Consider the following 19,195-nt stretch of genomic DNA (forward strand, 5'->3'; position numbering starts at 1 on the left):
ATCTCACCAGTGAGCAAAGACTTTGGAGATGAGGATGAAGAATGAATCTGAACTGGGAAAAGCAGAAAGGAAATGAGTGTGAAGAAGACTGTTTCTCAGCTACAACCAACCAGTTAAATGAGAGAGAAGGACAAAAATTCTAAAAGGCGAATAGTCCCAACACCCACTTTAGGATACTGTTCTATGAATTTTACAGTTCACCCCAATGGCTCTTAGGCCAGAACCAGGAAGACAAAAATGTGATAGGATTCACTGCAACGAAAGAGTCAAAAGTGAATTCTGTGAGTCAGTCTCCATAAATTAAGAGCTGTTTTGTTTTCCTTTAGCTCACCTGTTTGGTTCCTTTGACCTAGTGCTTTAACATTTGATTGTTAAAGAAAAGAAGACTGTTTAGGGAGTGCTGAAGAAAAACTGGAGCCACAGAAATAATCGAGTCCTTCAGCCCAGCTCCCTAATTTCCCTTCAGAGGCTAGTGGGGAAGACTCACTGGTAGAGTCTGTTTCCATCCACGATGAATAATACTGCCAAAGTTCTGTAGCACTACGTGGTAACCCCGTGATATAAATTGCCATGTGTGTTGCTTTGCCACCTTAAATATAGTTTTCTATAATTGTCCAAGGCTCCTTGCCTAACTACAAGCATCCTTATAGCTCATGAAAATTAAGTGACTTCAGCATGGGACTTTTGCATTGTGAGAATTTGCTTAGGTTTTTGTGTACATGAGTGTGGAGGGGGGAGGCATGCAGAAAATGCTAAAGTTAGAGCTGAAGTTAGATACACTTAGCCCATTTCCTCCCAAACACTGTCACCTTATTATTCTCCTGTAGAAGCCTCTACGGGTTTTATCATGCCAGTTGAACATCTCTGAAAAATTCATTAGGTCTCTTTCTTCTTTCTCTGCCTCCATGTCTTTTGACTTTTGGGGAATTTTAAAAAATCACCACTTGGTACCTTAATGCCACATCTTTCAATGAAGCAGCAAAGAGTTAGAAGTTCCCTAGAGAATGGAAGCTGGGCTATTAGCCAATCCTGGTTATTCTGGTAAACTGATTAGCCATCTTATTGAAAAAAAAAAATATATATATATATATTAAATCTTGCCTTTTTAAATATAGTTTTTATTTATTTAGTTATTTTTGGCTGTGCTGGGTCTTCATTACTGCGTGGGCTTTCTCTAGTTGCAGCAAGCGGAGGCTACATTCTAGTTGTCATGCTCATTGCGGTGGCTTCTCCAGTTGCAGAGTACGGACTCCAGGATGCGTGGGCTTCAGTAGCTGCGGCTGCAGGACTCTAGAGAACAGACTCAGTAGTTGTGGCACATGGGCTTGGTAGCTCCACAGCATGTAGGATCTTCCCAGATTAGGGATTGAACCCGTGTTTCTCCTGCATTGGCAGGCAAATTCTTTACCACAATGCCAGCAGGGAAGCCCTTGTTGAAATTTTAAATTAAGTAAGATATGAACTATTAATCTATCTATTAAATTGGTGTTATATTTAGCCCTTTGTTAATATGGTTTTTTTTTCTGAAAACACATGAGTTACATTTACTGTTTTTCGGTATTTGGTTTAATACTCTATCATTTCCCCTAGGTTTTATTATATATGCAAAATTGGACAAGAAGAATATGGTAGTGGTGTGGGTTCCACTAAACAGGAGGCAAAACAGTTGGCTGCCAAACTGGCTTATGAAAAGATAGAATCAGAAACAATGGTATGTACTGCCTTGGGGTTTGATTTCTATATTTTAAAATTCTCTCTGAAGTTGATTTGAAGTTAAATGATATTTAGGTGATGCCAAGACAGCCAGTCACATAGCAAAAGCATTCCTTCATTCTGTGTCCCACCAATGAGCCCTGTGGCCGTGACGCTTCAGAAGGATCACAGTTCTCATGACAGCTCAATGTTTTTTAAATTCAGATCAAACATCCATAAAAATGTATTAATCCTGTATTTATGGCTGTGAATGTGGTCAGTGTGGGGAAATAAATGTGGGAGTTGGTTCACAGAGACTACGCCACTCTAAGAAGTCATTTAGTTGTACTTTTAAATCTTTCAGAGAGCTGACCAGTCCTCTAATTGTTTCAATACCGCATGTGGGGATGTTGAAAGAAGCTCTCCAGCAGTGAGTACATCGTAAGTATGGACAAACAGGTGTGACAGACAAATTCAGATTGCAGCCTGAAAGAGCAGATATTTGTGAAAATGTTTAATGTTGAAGGAGAATTTAGAAAAAGCAATTACTGATCAACAAAAAATAGGCAGAATTCATAAACTAATAGCTGTCCTCTTTTCTTTTAGTAGTTCTGAATCACCATCTGAAAATGGCTTCTCAACAACTGCATCAGAAAGAAGTGATAATAACGGTGTCACATTAAACAGCTCTTCCGTGTCTCCAGGGGTATAGTATTAGTCTCTAACTTTCCTAGTTAATCTTATTTTCCTTTGTGTTTCCCCATTTAAAAGTGACCTCCAGTACCTGTCATAATTTTTCAATTTTTTTTATGGTCTCTTATTAAATCAAAATATTTTGCAGCCTTTTCTCTCTCCTTTCTTTATTAACTCCCATTCCTCACATGCAAAATTTTTCTGCTCTTCACTCCCATCTTTCTCTCCCTACTCACCTTTGTATTTTTCATGTATTCCTATAATCTGGCTTCTTTTCTTCTATCAATTGGATGGTATATAGAAGGTTCACTCATAGATTTCTGCTCCTGTTTTAATAAATCAGAGCTAAACTTAAAAACTGAACTTAAAAATCAGATAGTTTTTGTGGTGATGTTTAGTGCTACCGAAGTATTATATTTATAAACAACTAGAAAGACATCCCTGGTGGTGCAGTGGCTAAGACTCCATGCTCTCAATGCAAGGGGCCCGGGTTCCATCCCTGGTCAGGGAACGAGATCCTGCATACTGCAATGAAGACCTGGCATAGTGAATTAAATAAATATTTTTTTAAACTACAAACAAATCAATAAGAAAAAGATAAGCAACTCAGTTAAAAAGAAAAAATGTACAAAAGAGCTGAACAGACAGTTTAGAAAAGAGATACCCAAGGGGGCAACAGACATATGAAAAGATGCTTCACTTCATAATAATCAGGAAAATGCAAATGAAAACAATAGCTAGATACCATTTTAAACCATCTGATTGGCAAAATTTGAGTCTGGCTCTTCTAAGTGTTGACACAGCTCTGTTCCTTTTGTACCTATCACGTGCTGTTACAGTAATAGTATATGTTGCTGGCTGATGTATAAATCGGCATTGACTGTCTTGGAGAGCAACTTGGCAGCATGTAGCGGAGTTCAGGGTGTGCCAGCTGTATTGCCAGTTCTACTCCTAGATATGTCTTCTAGAGAAACACATGTATGTGTGCACAGAGATACATGTATAAGCATGTTCTTTGCAAAATTGTTTGTAATAGAAGAGATTAGAGAAAATATTTTCCATTTACAGAATGTCTGAGTTAATCATAATGCAGTCACTTTGCAAAACTGAGGCTGGCGGGTGATAGGAACTCAAGAAATCTCAGTCTGATGTTTGCACTCTGTGTCAACATACTAAAATTGTTAAAAAAAAAAAAAAAACAACAAAAAAACACCACGACCCCTACCAGAATAAAAGTGAATATGCTTGAAGAAGAGCTATATTAATTTTTGAGAGATATGTCAAAGACTCCTCTTTTTTGGCTAAATGTTAAATTCTTGATTTGTCCTAAAAATGTTTTAAACTAGATCCTGGGGCCCCATCTGTTTTCTTCCCTAGCACTGTGAGTAATTACAATGCATAGTTTCTTGCTGAGATCTGCTGGCCAGAGGATCTTCTGGGAAGCCATATTCTATACCCGGAGAATCCGTGCTCCTGTAGAACATGCCCTGCAGTTCTGTGTGTGTTTGTTTTTTTTTTTTCCCCTGTTGTGCTGCACAGCATATGGGGTCTTAGTTTCCTGACCAGAGATCAAATCCGTGCCCCCTGTTTTGGAATAGAAGTGCAGAATCTTAACCACTGAATCTCAGGGCCCCAACAATTTGTGTTTTTTGCCCTTCTTATCATATCTGTCTTTGCTATAATTGATGAGAACATTGATGTAGACAAGTACACTGAAAGCAGGGCTTACTGAGAGCATATAAATTGATGAGGTTGTTAATCGTAAGGACAGAGAAATGTGGTCAGAGAACCATCTAGAAGTACAGGAGAAAGGATGGCCAAGAAAAGCAGGATACTTGACTTAATCATCTGAAACTATTTTCCATTTTCTTTTGTTATAGGACGGTTCCAGAAATAATTCCAGGAAGGTGAAGAGGTGAGTATCATCATGCATTGGACTTATTTAGAAATGAAGCTTTATTTTAGATCTAGATTATTCATCTTATTTAAGAAGTTCAGTATTTGTATTGTATGCCCTTATTTAAGTGGAGTTTCAGGAATTCAAAGCATGATTAAGGCTCACAGAAATCTTAAAATCTATGAACAAATAATTTTAAATACATAGAGAAGTCTTTGAACATATGCACACAATACATTGTAGACATAAAGGCCTGTGGGGCTATTGGTTGAGTAGTTGGTGAAGGGCATTGCTTTGGACAAGTCTGCAGAAGAAGTGGGCTTGTAGAGGTATTCTTAAGAGAAATGTGTTATGTGAATTCCCTGGTGACCAAATGGCTAGGACTTGGCACTTTCACTGCTGAGGGCCAGGTACAATTTCTGGTTGGGGGAATTAAGATCCCATAAGCCACATGGCACAACCAAAAAAAAAAAAAAGAGAAGTATATTATTTTGCAGACAAACAGGTAGGGTAGAGATGTTATCATAACTCAGGGAAGAAATAAACAATCAGATGTTCTGTAAATTAGGGAGACTTGGCTTCTTGAATGGAAGAGAAAAGCAAGGATGTGAATACAGTCAGCAGTGGGAGTAAGATGGCAGCAAGAGCTCCTGTGAGGCACCAGTACATTCTGAACAGTAGGTAACACTTGCAGAAAGATGACGCCAGACGGTGGTGTTCAGATGCAGAGAGGCGAGGTCTGTGTGTGAGATGATCAGGCCATCAGACTGATCCCGTGTTAGGGAGGAGGAGAATTTGTGAGACAGACTGTAAAAGAAGAGGAGACGTGACTTGCGGGAATAGAGTCAAAGAGCTGGGCTAAGAAGATGCTAAGGAAAAAGGAAATGAAGGTTGTTCCTTGTGAATGAGATGCAGACAAGTGTCATGGCACTGACGGTGTTGAGGGAGTCGGAGACTTAGAGGGCAGATTGTTGTGGTCTAACTCTGCAGTCCCATGGGCTGTGGCCCTCCAGCCTCCTCTGTCCATGGGATTTCCCAGGCAAGAATACTGGAGTGGGTTGCCATGCCCTTCTCCAGGGGATCTTCTTGACCCAGGGATCGAACCCTCATGCCTTGTGTCTCCTGCATGAACAAGTGGATTCTTTACCACTGCGCCACCTGGGAAGCCTGGAGGGAAGATAACAATTTGTATTTGTTTAGTTTTAGGTGGCATTTGGGCTTCTAATTGTAGGAGGCTTACCACCAGCAAGGAATAAATGACAAAGGAAACACAACCAGGATGAGAATTCAACGAGACAGATTTCCTAAGGTTTTGAGTCTAAAGGGAGACAAAGAGGCTAGTGGCATGCTGGCAATGAATGTGTTAAGGCTGAAAAACACAGCAAGAGTGAAAAATTGTTAGAGCACAGAGAACCCCATTGTTTCTAAAGACAAAGGTTAGCACTTGCTACCCTGCTGTTCTAATAGTTGACTCATCATATGAAAAGCCTAGTGCATAGCATAAAATCCACTGTTAATAAGTTATACTTGATTTTAGTTTTGAATTTATGTGCTTCTCTTAACTTTTAGAAGTTTGGCGCCTACATTTGCCTCTCCTATGAGGACCACAGAGAACATTTACAGCACGGACTGCAGGTAAGAGGGAAAACCATGAGAAAGAAAAGGTATTTGTTTAAGGATACATGTACAAAAGTTTCTTAAGGGACAGTTGAACATCAGGCAGGTTAAGGTATATCTCTCCCTGAACAGTTTGTTTTAGCTCAGTCAGGCCCATAAAGGATCATTGCCTCGTGGAGGAGTACAGTTTAGATGAGTTCAAATGGAATGTGGCGTCTGTGTGACACTCATGTGGGTTTCTCTGACATCTCTGGGAGATTTTAATATTGAAAGCCAGTATTTCTGTAAACCAGTAATATTTTTTCAACAGAAGTACTCCTGCAGGAATCAGAATAGATCCATTTGAATCTGTTTTCCATTTTCCAGCTTCATAGCAGATTTCACTTTGAAAAGTGTTCTTTTGGTGATCGATCGCATGTTTGGGCGTAAATAAAGTATCTTTTAAAAAGGAGGCCTGTTTGCAACAGAGGAACATCGAATACAAGCTTAAGAAATAATAAAGAATCACCAAATATTTGATAAGTACCTGATAGATATCTGGCACTGTGCTGGGCATCGTATTTATAGCAGGAGCAGTAGAAACAGCCCCTGTCCTCCTAGAGTTTTTGTGGGGATGATAATTACACACTGACCAGATGTCTGAAGGAAAAGCCAGGATGTGGTTAGACACGACAGCAGGACCCTTGAATTTAGGGAGAGGGGTGAGGCAGGGCTTTCTCTGGGTCACATCTGTGGGGAGGCCTGAGGGATGAGTTAGCACAGGGCGGTGGGGAGCCCCTGGTACTCTGCGAAAGAGGAGCACATGGGAAGGCGAAGGTGGGAAAGGTACTGTGAGCATCCCAGGACCTGCGAGAAAGCCGTGTGCTGGGAGGGCAGTGACCAAGGAGTGGGGGTCCCCAGACGAGCCGGAGAGGGGACAAGGGCAAACAGGTGGCCCCTGGTGGCCTATGTCAGGGTTTTCTGGGCTTTGCTGAATGCAGGGGCAGGCTTGGGAAGCGTTTGGCCAATAGTCTTGATCAGACTTAGTATTTATCACACTGATTGCTGTGAGGATCGTGGATTGGAGCAGAGGAAGGGGAGGAGGTGGTGTGTCTTGTGAAGAGGGTTCGGTGGGAGTCTTAGTGGAAGCTTGGGCCAGTGGGGGAAAGTGGGCACACACCCGCAGAGGTGTTTTGGAAAGAAAATTGGCAGGTCTTAATGATGGAACGTGGGGCAGGAGAAAGAGGGGAAACCCAGAGAGTTGCAAACATAAGCAGGCTCGTTTCTCGTATAACAGCTTGGTGGTAGCAGGGAACACAGTGTGGCACTCTTTTCTAAAGTTTTATACTGAATAAAAGATTTTTTACCATTCTTTTGTGCAGCCAGGCGGTGACTGACTCCCAGGAGTGATCTGTTATGTTGGGATGGAAAGAGGGAAGAATTATCCTTTGTGATTCAAGAGTTTCTGTGAAATGGATCCTTCTTACTCAGAAGGGGAGAGTCCTGTTTGTTATACAGTCCATTTCACTAGCGCCTTTAAGGGAAAGCAGAAGGGTCAGAGGGGAGGAACAGAGGACATTGAACCTCAAAATAACAGCAGCATTTATCTCTCAAGGTTGGTCAAGGATTTCACAGAAATAACACCAATTGGCTCAGGTGGATTTGGCCGAGTTTTCAAAGCCGAACACAGAATTGATAAGAAGACTTACGTTATTAAATGTGTTAAATATAATAATGAGTAAGTAGTAATATTTTATTTTTTTAATGTGAACTTACACTGTTCTTTTTTACATATCTCTCTTCTTCATTAGTTTTTTTTTTTTTTCTGGTCCTCCTTGAAAATATCATTCATGAGGAGAATGATATTTGGCTTACTCTGAAATGACCTCACTTCCCTGTGGTTACTTTAATTAAAAAATGGATATACCATTGATTATCCTTGAGGCTATGTTGATGAGAACTACAGTTATAAACTCTTTTAGCTTAAGGTGACCTTTGAGTTTTTCTAGTCTCATCTCCTTATATTACAGAGGAGGAGAGTGAGATTCAAAGATGTGAACTGATTTGCCAAAGGTAAAAGCTAGTTGATAATTGTGCTGGTTGTCTATTATTGCGTAATACACCACTCCAAAATGCAGTGGCTTAAACACCAAATTGTTATTATCTCTTGTGGTCCTGTGAGTTGACGATGCTCACCCGGGTCATTCATCATGCATTTGCAGCCAGGGGTCATCTGAAAGCTTGGCTTGGCTGGACAGCGGAGATGGCTCTCACATGGCTGGCAGTGATGCTGGCTGTGGCTACAAGTGCAGCTGGCGCTGTTAACCAGGGCGCCTCCACCTGGCCCCTTTATGTGGCCTGGGCATTTCACAGCTTAGTTGTTGGGTTCTAAGAAGGACTGTCCCAGAGCAACTCATCCCAGAAGGGAGCAGTCTTGGAAGTTCCGCATCATATTGATTAAACAAAATCACTATGGTCAGCTCGAGGGAGAGGGCAAATAGACTCTTACTGCTTAATCTGAGGAGTGGATGCGAGCGTGGGGAGAGAAGATATTAATGATGACCATCCTTGGGGCCTATCTCCTATGGTAATAAGGTAGAGATTTAGAACTTATCCTCTGGAATTCCAATCTACTGTGTTCCCACCATTACCCAATGCTTCCCATCTTTATTTTATGTCTTATTTGTGCCCCTCCCCAACCCCACCCCAATTATTGGATAACAGAACTTTAGGAAGGAAGACACAGAGGAAGGAGCTCTGAAACCCCATGTTCGCTGATCCTGCCTGTTATTTTCTGGCAGCTGTTATTATTTGTAATATGGCCAGACAGATCCCTCAAGGATCAGAGGAGATGGAAAACGGATATAAGTGAAGGAAAATGACATAAGAAAAGAAGAAGCAGGTGTGGCGTCTTAGATGCTCTTCATCCAGTCAAACCAACGTATTGTTTGTCCCATGGACAAAGCCTTGCGGTTGAAATAACTTCATACTACTTGGCATCAAAACAAGGCTTTTTCCTTCTTCATTGTTTTGCTTACCAGGAATACTGCTATTCCTTCTATCCCATAACATTTTTTTAACGGTAATCCTTAATGATGATAAGGGTGCAATACCTTGAACATTTCTTGTGGCTTCATAGATTCAGTTCAGTTCAGTCGCTCAGTTGTGTCCGACTCTTTGCAACCCCCTGAATCGCAGCACGCCAGGCCTCCCTGTCCATCACCAACGCCTGGAGTTCACTCAAACTCGCGTCCATCGAGTCAGTGATGCCATCCAGCCATCTCATCCTCTGTCATCCCCTTTTCCTCCTGCCCCCATTCCCTCCCAGCATCAGAGTCTTTTCCAATGGGTCAACTCTTCGCGTGAGGTGGCCAAAGTACTGGAGTTTCAGCTTTAGCATCACTCCCTCCAAAGAAATCCCAGGGCTGATCTACTTTAGAATGGACTGGTTGGGTCTTCTTGCAGTCCAAGGGACTCTCAAGAGTCTTCTCCAACACCATAGTTCAAAAGCATAGTTAAAAATACACTTGGAGATATGCATCGAGAAGCATAAAAAAATTTATATGCTTTGACCTATGGATTTCCTATTGGGAACCTATTCCAAGGATATTACCCAGATTACAAGAAAAGTTATTCAAGTAGATAAAAATAACAATGTCATTTATAACAGTGAGAAATTAGAGCAAACAGAATGTTCAGCAATAAAGGAATGATTTAGTATGTTTTGTGCTCTCCTCTGATCAATGACTGTTTTGCGGTCATTAAAAGTGAGGGTTGTATACTGTAAATATTTATACACACTGTGAATGGTACAATGCTAGAAGTTGCTTCGGAATAATCCAGGGAAAGATGAGGAAGTAGGTAAGAGTATACAGGAAATAAGACTGGCCAGGAGTTAATTACTGTTTCATCTGATGGCCAGTTAGGGGTTCATTCTACTATTTGCTCTACTTTTTAATACTTTTGAAATTTTACATTAAAATGTTTATACATGATGGTTAGGCAGATTGTATAGTAATAGGGAAAAATTTAAAGATAATATATGAGAAAATATTAGATAAATATATACACTATAATTATACATATGTAAATATGTATATGAAGAAAGACTATAAGAAATCACCTAAACTCAAGTGTGTTAGGATTGTGTTAATATATGAGTAATTTTTTATCTATTTTTACAAATTTTACATCATATAGAACTTTTCAGATTCAAAAAGTAAGTTGCAAAATGTTTGCTTATCCTTTCTTATCCTTGAAATCTCAAATTTATGTACTCCACTTAGCATCAGTTCAGTTCAGTCGCTCAGTCGTGTCCAACTCTTTGTGACCCCATGAATCGCAGCACGCCATGCCTCCCTGTCCATCACCAACTCCCGGAGTTCACTCAGACTCACGTCCATTGGGTCCGTGATGCCATCCAGCCATCTCATCCTCTGTCGTCCCCTTCTCCTCCTGCCCCCAATCCCTCCCAGCATCAAAGTCTTTTCCAATGAGTCAACTCTTCGCATGAGGTGGTCAGAGTATTGGAGTTTCAGCTTTAGCATCATTCCTTCCAAAGAAATCCTAGGGTTGATCTCCTTCAGAATGGACTGGTTGGATCTCCTTGCAGTCCAATGGACTCTCAAGAGTCTTCTCCAACACCACAGTTCAAAAGCATCAATTCTTCGGCGCTCAGCCTTCTTCACAGTCCAACTCTCACATCCATACACGACCACTGGGAAAACCATAGCTTTGACTAGCATAGGACTGTCATAATTCTTACGTATGCATCCCTGCAAAGCTCCCACATTGTGCAGTGAAATTTCAGTTTCTCTGCCTAGATCACCCTCTGTGTGTATTTTTGCCACGCACTGAAAATTTTGAATTAGGTTCTTCATGCTGCTTGGATTACCTACCCCTGCTGCCCAAATGTGGTTTGCTTTTGAAATCCAAAGTGATTTTAACACAACTCTACATAAAACATAATGGGTGATTTTTATTTTAGATCCAAAAAAATTTTACATCACTGATAGCTCACAAGAGTACTACCTATGACTTCTAGATTGTCTGAGGTTTGAAATAATTTTAATCACTGTTTTTTTTTTCTTATGTTGAGAGTGAAAACAGCTGATTTTTTTCTGTGTTCCCTCTTTCCTTTTGAGAGGTGCTGGCTTCCATTCTAAACCTCAGTGTGGGAACCGTGGTAGCTGTTTAATAAGGGTATATTGGTGATTGCCTCCTATTGCTCAAGGTGTTTTGTTATTATCAGGGATGGATACTGACGCCTTTATGTTCCCTGTTTCTTTTAACTAGGAAGGTAGAGCGTGAAGTGAAAGTTTTGGCAAAACTTAATCATCCAAATATTGTTCACTACCACAGTTGCTGGGACGGGGTTGATTATGATCCTGAGGAAAGCTTAAATTCTTCAAGGTAACTAAAAATAAACTCTCATAGTCTTAATAGGAGGAGCGAAACTTGTTTACTGTGTGTGGGTCAGTGGATAAGGCCACTAATTGTTACATTTAATAATCATAACCAGAAACTCTGAGACACTGTCATGCCTCCATTCTGCAAATGAGGAGACAATGAATAATCTTTTCTTTGCTGCAGATTTGCTTTAAAAAATATGTGTTTTTTTTTTTTTAAAAAACTGTCCTCTGTGGCTTCCCTGGTGAGTCAGATGGCAGAGAATCTGCCTGCAGTGTGGGGGACCTGCGTTTGATCCCTGGGTTGGGAAGATCCCCTAAAGAAGCAAATGGCAACCCACTCCAGTAAATTCTTGCCTGGAGAATTTCACTGACAGAGGAACCTCGTGGACTACAGTCCATGGGGGTTGCAAAGAGTCACACAACTGAGTGACTAACACTTTCTGTGGTTTTTGAAATCTCAGGCTTAGGTTTCTTGACTCTGAAGTTTAAAGTACAGACTTTCTCACGTGCCCTGACTCCAGTCCAGGTGGTAAATGCAGTCTTGTGAAGAAGGTTTGCACGTGTAGACGGTGCACCTGGAGGCCGCCCTCCCCCCACTGCTAACGCTCTTCTGCTCCGCTCAGCTGGTTGGCAGGGTGCAGTCATGGGATCCCTTCTGTGTGTGATCACACCACTCATGGTGAGGTGATGGGCAGTCTAAATAATTCCAAGACCCTGAGCGGTGGTGGGGGTACCCCCCGGCCCTTGCATTACTCATGTTTGTCTCTGGCAAGCCACTGCAAAAGGACTGAAGGGTTATAAAGAGCCTCCCTTTGAAAGTTACCCAGTGTTCCTTGGAGACAGTTCTTTCAGTGCAAACCTGAGGTCGTGGTGAGCCTGTTCATTCACCATCTCCTGGCTCCAGCCCTGTCTCCACACCATGTAATTTAGAACTGTATCATTAGTTTCAGAAGTACCATCTGCATATGGATTTCTTCAGCTTTTAGAAAATTCCTGGCTACCTTTTTTTATTTTCTAGCCAACATATGCTCAAAGAATTTAAATTAATATTAAAGCCAACTTAGTTCAGAAAAGAACAACTACCATGATTAGCGAAATCGGTCCTCCTTGCTGTGTGCTGTGTGCTTACTCGGTCAGTCATATCCAACTCTTTGTGACCCCATGGACTGTAGCCCACCAGGCTCCTCTGTTCGTGGGATTTTCCAGACAAGCAAACTGGAGTGGGTTGCCATTTCCTACTCCACAGGATTTTGCCAACCCAGGCATCAAACTCACGTCTCTTGAGTCTCCTGCACTGGCAGGCAGATGCTTTGTCACTAGCGCCACCCGGGAAGCCCTGCCTCATTGCTATGCCTCATAACAACTTTTGGCATTTCTCTTAGAGCTCCTGTCCATGCACTACTGCAGCAGCCCCTAACCTTTTTGGTGCCAGGGACTGGTTTCATGGAAGACAATTTTTCCATGGGCCAGGGAGAGGGGATGGTTTGGGGATGATTCAAGCATATTACATTTTTTGTGTTATTTCTGTTATTATTATATAACCTCCACTTCAGATCATCAGGCATTAGATCCCAGGGGTTGGGGCCTGCTGTACTATTGTTTTCTGCTTGTTTTTCCTTTATCTCTCTCCCATCAAACTATAATCCTCATGAGAGCAAGGCTAGTGTCTAACTCATTTTCTTATCTGTAGGTGCCTGTTCCGTGTCTTTTGCAAAATAGATGCTCAGTAGAGCAATGGTGAATTAAAATGTTTCAAAATTACAATATATAATAATGAAATTTGGTTTTCTGCAATTCCGTCATATTTTTGTGTCCCTTCCTATCTATTAGCAAAGATAGTCAAGGACCTTCAGCGTTAAAGAATGGGAAGGCTGCTACTTTACAACTTAGCTAAACAATGCTTTGATATTTGGGAACTTATGACCTAAATAAAGAGTGGTTTATTATGTATTGACTCACATTTGTTATATTTAGATTTCTGTTTTGAGACGTTTGGCATTTTTAAGAAGGTGTCATTTTTTAAATCTAATGTTTAAGTGTATTTTTTAATAAATTTATTTTTATTGCTACTTCTACAGTGAATTTTATCCCAGATCAAAGACTAAGTGCCTTTTCATCCAAATGGAATATTGTGATAAAGGTACATTGGCGGAATGGATTGACGAAAGAAGAGGCAAGGATCCAGACAAACGTTTGGCTTTGGAATTCTTTCAACAAATAACAATAGGAGTGCATTATATACATTCAGAACAGTTAATTCACAGAGACCTTAAGGTGAGTGGAAAATGTGCTGTATTGGGAATTGATCAATAGAGTTTATTAATGTGAAAGTCTGTCTTCTTTAATTTTAGAATTGATCGACAGTCATGAGGAAATAACATCTCTGATCCTGTAAAGTTAGAGTGGATATAGCACTTGCCCCAGGTACCAATCTGTAGAATCAATCAGGAGGTTGCCAGGGCTGTAAACTTACTGAGACGCTGTGCTCTGCAAGAAGCAGCTCATTGCCCATTCACTTCTGGTCCTGTTTGTCTTCCTGGCTGATACCTTCACCCCGGTTGTAAACACTAACAGCGTTAGTATGCTGGACATTTCTGTGCACATAATTCTCATGCCTGGAACATCCAGTTGAGTGTTCTGTCTCTGCCTCTCCTGCTTCCCAGGCTTGTCTGAGAGGCAGAAGAGACTCTGGTGACTCTGGCTTTGGATACACAAATCTCTTAACCTTTTAAGTCATTATTCTTGACAGCAGTCACAGCCACTAAGTCCAGAGTCTAGAATTTGCTTGGCACTTGGTGAGACCTCTCTGCCCCATGATTGGAAAACTGCAGCAATGCAAACCTTGGAACATGCAGTATACTTTTGTATTTTCATTTTCTTCTGGCTTCCCAGTTTCTTTCACGGTCTAGATGAGCAGTTTTCCCACTTCCTCCTCAAAATCAGACAGAAGAGCTTTTCAGTCTTCCCTCGGCACTCTGCTCTGTTCCCTGTGATTTGGGTACAGTCATCGAAAACCTCCCATGCTGAATCCTATCACCAAAACTTTGCTCATGTGCTCACATGAGACACTCTTCTACCTGTCCCCTTTGGTCTTAATTTCTTTATGAGCTTTTCCTGGTCCTTCTGGATCAGACAGAAGCACCTTGTCTATATGGACCTTGGGCTTATCCCACATGTCTAAAACAGCCAGGAAGGAGACACAAAGAAAAATGTTCCTTGAGAAAAATAAGCAGCCATGTGCATAGTTGTTTGTTGGCCTTGGTAGGAAAAGATGGCCCTTAAGAGGTATTGCATCCTTGGTCTTCTCAGGGGCTGGATGTCTGATGCCTTCATATTGGGGTGCCTCTGGTTCCAATATCTCATTTTGCTAATAACAGTATCTGAAGGTATTCTTTGAAGTTGGAAGGATATACGGACTCCGTTCAAAAGAATACATTTAGAATGGCTGTACCTTCACTTTGAAATGAATCATATAGAGTTAAATAAGAAATTAAGCACAATTATCTCTTTATACAATCATTTGCAAATAAATGATCTACTTACACAGTCATCTCCTCTACTCAGAGGTTTGGGTATTTCCTCCCAGGCCCTCATCAGGATGAGTTAATGAAAGTGCGTAGCGCTCCCTCCTCCCACCACGTGGTCCACCAGTTCCCTCCTGTATCTGCCCTGCTTGTGCCTCTTGTCAGGGAGTCATCTTTTCTGGGGTCTGTAGAGAGTGTTTGCTCTTTGTCTGCAGGTGCTCAAAGGTCAGACTTTAATACTACAGAGGCTTCTTTCATCTTTTTTAACTTGCTAACTTCACTGATACAGTTACTGCTTTTTCACATCTAAGAGAAAATGTAAACAAAAGTGTGTGTGTTATTTTGTGATGCTTTGCAGAATACCTGCTGCTGGTGGCTTTGCCAGATAATGGTCTTTACTCAATAAAGCCCCTGTTCTATAAAGTCAGCCAGCATTTACCTTAAGAACTAGACCAAAGATGCTGGTGAGAGACACAAAGGTTTCTGGAGAGAGGGCTTATAGGCTGAGGAGGTTCAATTTCTCAATTGCCCCAGGCTCCTCGGTCAACTTATTCTTGTGCCTCCTGGATAAAGTTTGTACCCCTTTTTTTGCCACACCTTGTGGGATCTTCATTCCATGACCAGGGATCAAACCTGGGCCCCCTGCAGTGGAAGCGCAGAGTCCTCATCAACAACCTTCCTGGTTTCATGGTCTTTAGAATATTAGTCAATACCTTCTACAAAGTTGTGGAATTGTCATTCTTTTCTTCCTTTTTTTTTTTTTCATTGTGCTTAAAGAATTATGTGGAAAAATATATTTCAGTGCTAGGCATCAGCTTCCAGTTAACTTGGTAGCCTTCAAAGACAGAGGGGCTGTGTTTGTTCAGAAGTCAGAAGCCTAGGGAAATGAATATAAAGGAAGCTTCCAGGGAAAATTCTGCACATGGTGTTCTGCAGCATTACTGGGAATGGCCTCATTCTCAGAATCTCAGAATTGCAGAGGATCTTGAGGGTGTCTCCTTCAATCCCTTTCAAATGCTGGACTTGTGTTTGCAGTGTTTCCACCAAGTGGGTGTCCAGCCCTGTCTTGAATACCTTGTAGGATGGGGAACTCTAACTCCCATCTGTTGGACCACATGGTTACTATCTTCAGTTCAGTCGCTCAGTCGTGTCAGACTCTTTGTGACCCCATGAATTGCAGCACGCCAGGCCTCCCTGTCCATCATCAACTCCTGGAGTTCACCCAAACCCACGTCGTATCAGGATATATTAAAAGCAAGTCTTGAGGTCGTTTCCATCCTCTAGTCCTGGATCTACCCCACAGGGACCAGGCAGGAGTGAATCCATCTTTGACTTCAGCTACCTGGAGGCAGCTATGCCCCAAGCTTTCTCTGCTGTCGGCTAAAATGTCCTGACTTCCTCAGCTAGCATTTTAAAGACTGATATTAATAAGTTTCCTGTTTTGGGCTACCTAGGAGAGGGTAAATGCCTTACAAGTAAATTTTATAATAGCTGTTATGAAGTATGAATTGGATATGTGATAAAAGTCTGTCAAATTAGTACTTATAACATATTTTTTTCGGCAGCCAAGTAACATATTTTTAGTAGCTGCGAACCACATCAAGATTGGAGACTTTGGACTTGTCACATACCTGAAAAATGATGAAATGCGGACAAGTAAAAAGGGAACTTTACGGTACATGAGCCCAGAACAGGTGAGGGCCCCTTTCTTTCTGTCAGATACTTTTTGCCTCTTTCATTTTTTTAATTATAAAAATAACAGGTACTCATAAAATTAAAACAATCCATAAGCAAATAGAATGAAAATGGGAAAATTACTATTACTCTTCCTTTTTATTCCTACTCTTCTCACCAGAGTTGATAGTTTATCCTTTTAGGTCATTTTCTTTGAGTTATAAAAAATATATAGATGCATATATTTATGGAGACTTTTTTACATAAAAATAATAAATACATTTTATAAGGCTACTAAAAGTGATTCTGTGCCTTAATTTTTTTTTTTTACTCAACAGTGTATCATAACCTTCCCATATTTGTACGAATAGATCTGACACATTGGTTTTAACAACGGTATTGTGTGCCAAAATGCAGATATACTGCAGTCATTCAACTATTTCCTGACTGATGGGAATTTATCTAGGCCGTTTTCAGCCTTTTACATTTGGAGACAGGTTATGTGTCTTCTTCCTTACCTTTGAGTCTAAAAACAAATATTTCTATGAGGATCAATGATAGAGTCTTTGAAGTGAGATTGTTGACTAGAATGACAGGTGTGTTTCATAAAAACGTAGGGTGTTTTCAAGGTGTGTAAGTAGAAGTCAGTAGGGCTGGGACAGCTTCCTTTCACCTCCTGCTCTCTCCTGCATCCAGTGTGGTCACATTTTATTGAGGAAAGATTTATACACCATAAAATTCACAGAGCTTAAATGTCTCTCTCTATTTTTTTTAGTTCTGACAAAGGCATAGGTTCATGAAGCCTGCAAGCCTCTGAGAAGGTAGAACAGTTTCCTCACCTTTAGACCCATTTCCAGTCAGTCCTTCCTCTCCACTGCCCGGAGGAAACCAGTTCTCTGATTTCTGTCCCCATAGATTACTTTCCCCTGATCTTGAGCTTCATATGAATGGGATCACATTGTATGTACTCTTCTATGTTTGATTATTCCACTCAAAGTAATGTCTGTTGAAGAACCTCTAGTTGTTGCTTTTAAATGACAGCAGATTATTCCTTTGTGTGGCTACTATTCCATTGTATGAATACACCACGGTTTGTTCATCCATTCTCCTGTTAATGGACACTTGGGTTGCTTCCACTTGTGGAATATTATGAATGAATCTGTGATAAACATTTGCATGCAGGCGATTTACTGGGCGCTTCACCTAGTGGTCTCATTAAACTCCACAGTCAAACTCTGAGGTTCAGACTATTGCTATCTCCATTTTAGGGGTTAGATTATTCCCACACTGATGGCTAGTGTATACAGGTGATTCAGCTGTTTAGTGACAGAGATTTGAACCTGGGAAGTCAGGGCCTACATATCTTGCTAATAAATGTACCTTGTTGTGTGTTATAAGGCATTTTGGTTAGATAATTTTTTGGCTTTAGAAGGCATGAATATTTATATCAGGTGAGTCACAAATATAAATTTTTTTTTCAGCTTGATTCTGTGAAAGACTATGGAAACGAAGTGGACATCTATGCTTTGGGGCTGATTCTTGCAGAACTTCTTCATATATGTCCCACTTTTTATGAAACAGGGAAGGTAAATACAATGTTACAGAAAGAATTAAGCAACAAAAATGATTGACCATCATATTCAAAGTACTGGTGCAGTTATTGACCTCACATGAGGATGGACTGGAGCATGTTAGTGTTGACTGCAAATTAAATACGAATTTTTATCTCTTTCAAGTTTGGGCAACCAATACTTTTTCTTGAAGACCAAACCTTTGGTCTTCTTTGGAAGGTGTGTGCATCTCTGTAAAATTGTATCGATGGCTTGCTTTGCATAAGACTCTGTGCTGAGCTCTCCAAGGGTTATGAAAATGAGGAAGGCTTGTTCTCAAGGAGCTTATGTGTTATAAGGAAAGGTAACATAAGAGAATGCTATGAATGTTTTAGGAGAAGGCATGAAGTCTAATGGAAATAGCTAGGAGGGGGGGCTTCGCCAGCTGCAGGGATTTAGGCTTCGTGGAGGTGTTTAAATTGGGCTCTGAAGGATTGGTTGGCTTCCAGTACTCCAATTTAGAGAGAAGGTGATCCTAGCATGGAAAAGGATTGGGAAGAATATATTTGGGAATAGTTGGCAGTGTCATTTGTATGGGAGTGTATAAGTCAAGAAGTGGTTGATGGTCAGTGGTACTGGAAAGATACACTGGGATGAAATTAAAGCAAGAATATGGATTTCTTATGAAGACAGTGGGGTGGCCACTGCAGGCAGCTGGATATCCTAGTCTGAAGGTCAGTAAGAGGGACTTGTCTGGAGTTGACAGCCTTCTCCCCTGTAAGGCAGGGATATTGAAAATACCTTGCAGAGGGCTCCAAAAAGGATGCAGGGAGATAATTCATATGATGCTCTTAAAACTTCAACATGCTGTAATGATCAGGATGGTTCTTAAAGGGGGTGGTGGGAAGAGGATTCCCGCTTGCTTCTTGGCCGAAGAGATTTTTCTAAAAATCTAGAAATATCCTAGAATTCTGGTATCCCCAGCCTTTAGTACTAAGTTTGTTTTTCTCCAAAGTGAATCATTTCCTAATAAACATATATATGTTTAATTTCTAGTTATTTGAAGATCTAAGGAGAGGCAAATTAGATGTATTTGACGACAAAGAAGTAAGCATTTAAAAATAATTGAATTTTGTTTATTGCAATGTTTTCTTTCCT

The 19,195-nt window shown here is 40.8% G+C and overlaps 1 protein-coding gene across 6 annotated transcripts in view; it reads left to right on the forward strand.

Annotated features, from left to right (window-relative positions):
- Positions 1 to 19,195, forward strand: part of EIF2AK2 (eukaryotic translation initiation factor 2 alpha kinase 2) — a 38,301-nt gene that overhangs the window by 12,596 nt on the left and 6,510 nt on the right. For 4 of the 6 annotated variants that reach the window (XM_004007300.6, XM_060412263.1, XM_042246277.2 and 1 more), the window contains 11 exons: positions 1,591 to 1,711; positions 2,057 to 2,133; positions 2,299 to 2,398; positions 4,266 to 4,300; positions 5,852 to 5,917; positions 7,494 to 7,616; positions 11,174 to 11,290; positions 13,368 to 13,563; positions 16,379 to 16,507; positions 17,969 to 18,073; positions 19,094 to 19,144. In XM_004007300.6, the coding sequence (XP_004007349.1) occupies positions 1,591 to 1,711; positions 2,057 to 2,133; positions 2,299 to 2,398; positions 4,266 to 4,300; positions 5,852 to 5,917; positions 7,494 to 7,616; positions 11,174 to 11,290; positions 13,368 to 13,563; positions 16,379 to 16,507; positions 17,969 to 18,073; positions 19,094 to 19,144 (1,120 nt within the window). The remainder of the gene's footprint in view (positions 1 to 1,590; positions 1,712 to 2,056; positions 2,134 to 2,298; positions 2,399 to 4,265; positions 4,301 to 5,851; positions 5,918 to 7,493; positions 7,617 to 11,173; positions 11,291 to 13,367; positions 13,564 to 16,378; positions 16,508 to 17,968; positions 18,074 to 19,093; positions 19,145 to 19,195) is intronic. The other 2 variants (XM_012173547.5, XM_060412262.1) reach the window with 1 other exon arrangement.

Source organism: Ovis aries, chromosome 3 (genome assembly GCF_016772045.2).
Source record: "Ovis aries strain OAR_USU_Benz2616 breed Rambouillet chromosome 3, ARS-UI_Ramb_v3.0, whole genome shotgun sequence".
NCBI lineage: Eukaryota > Metazoa > Chordata > Mammalia > Artiodactyla > Bovidae > Ovis > Ovis aries.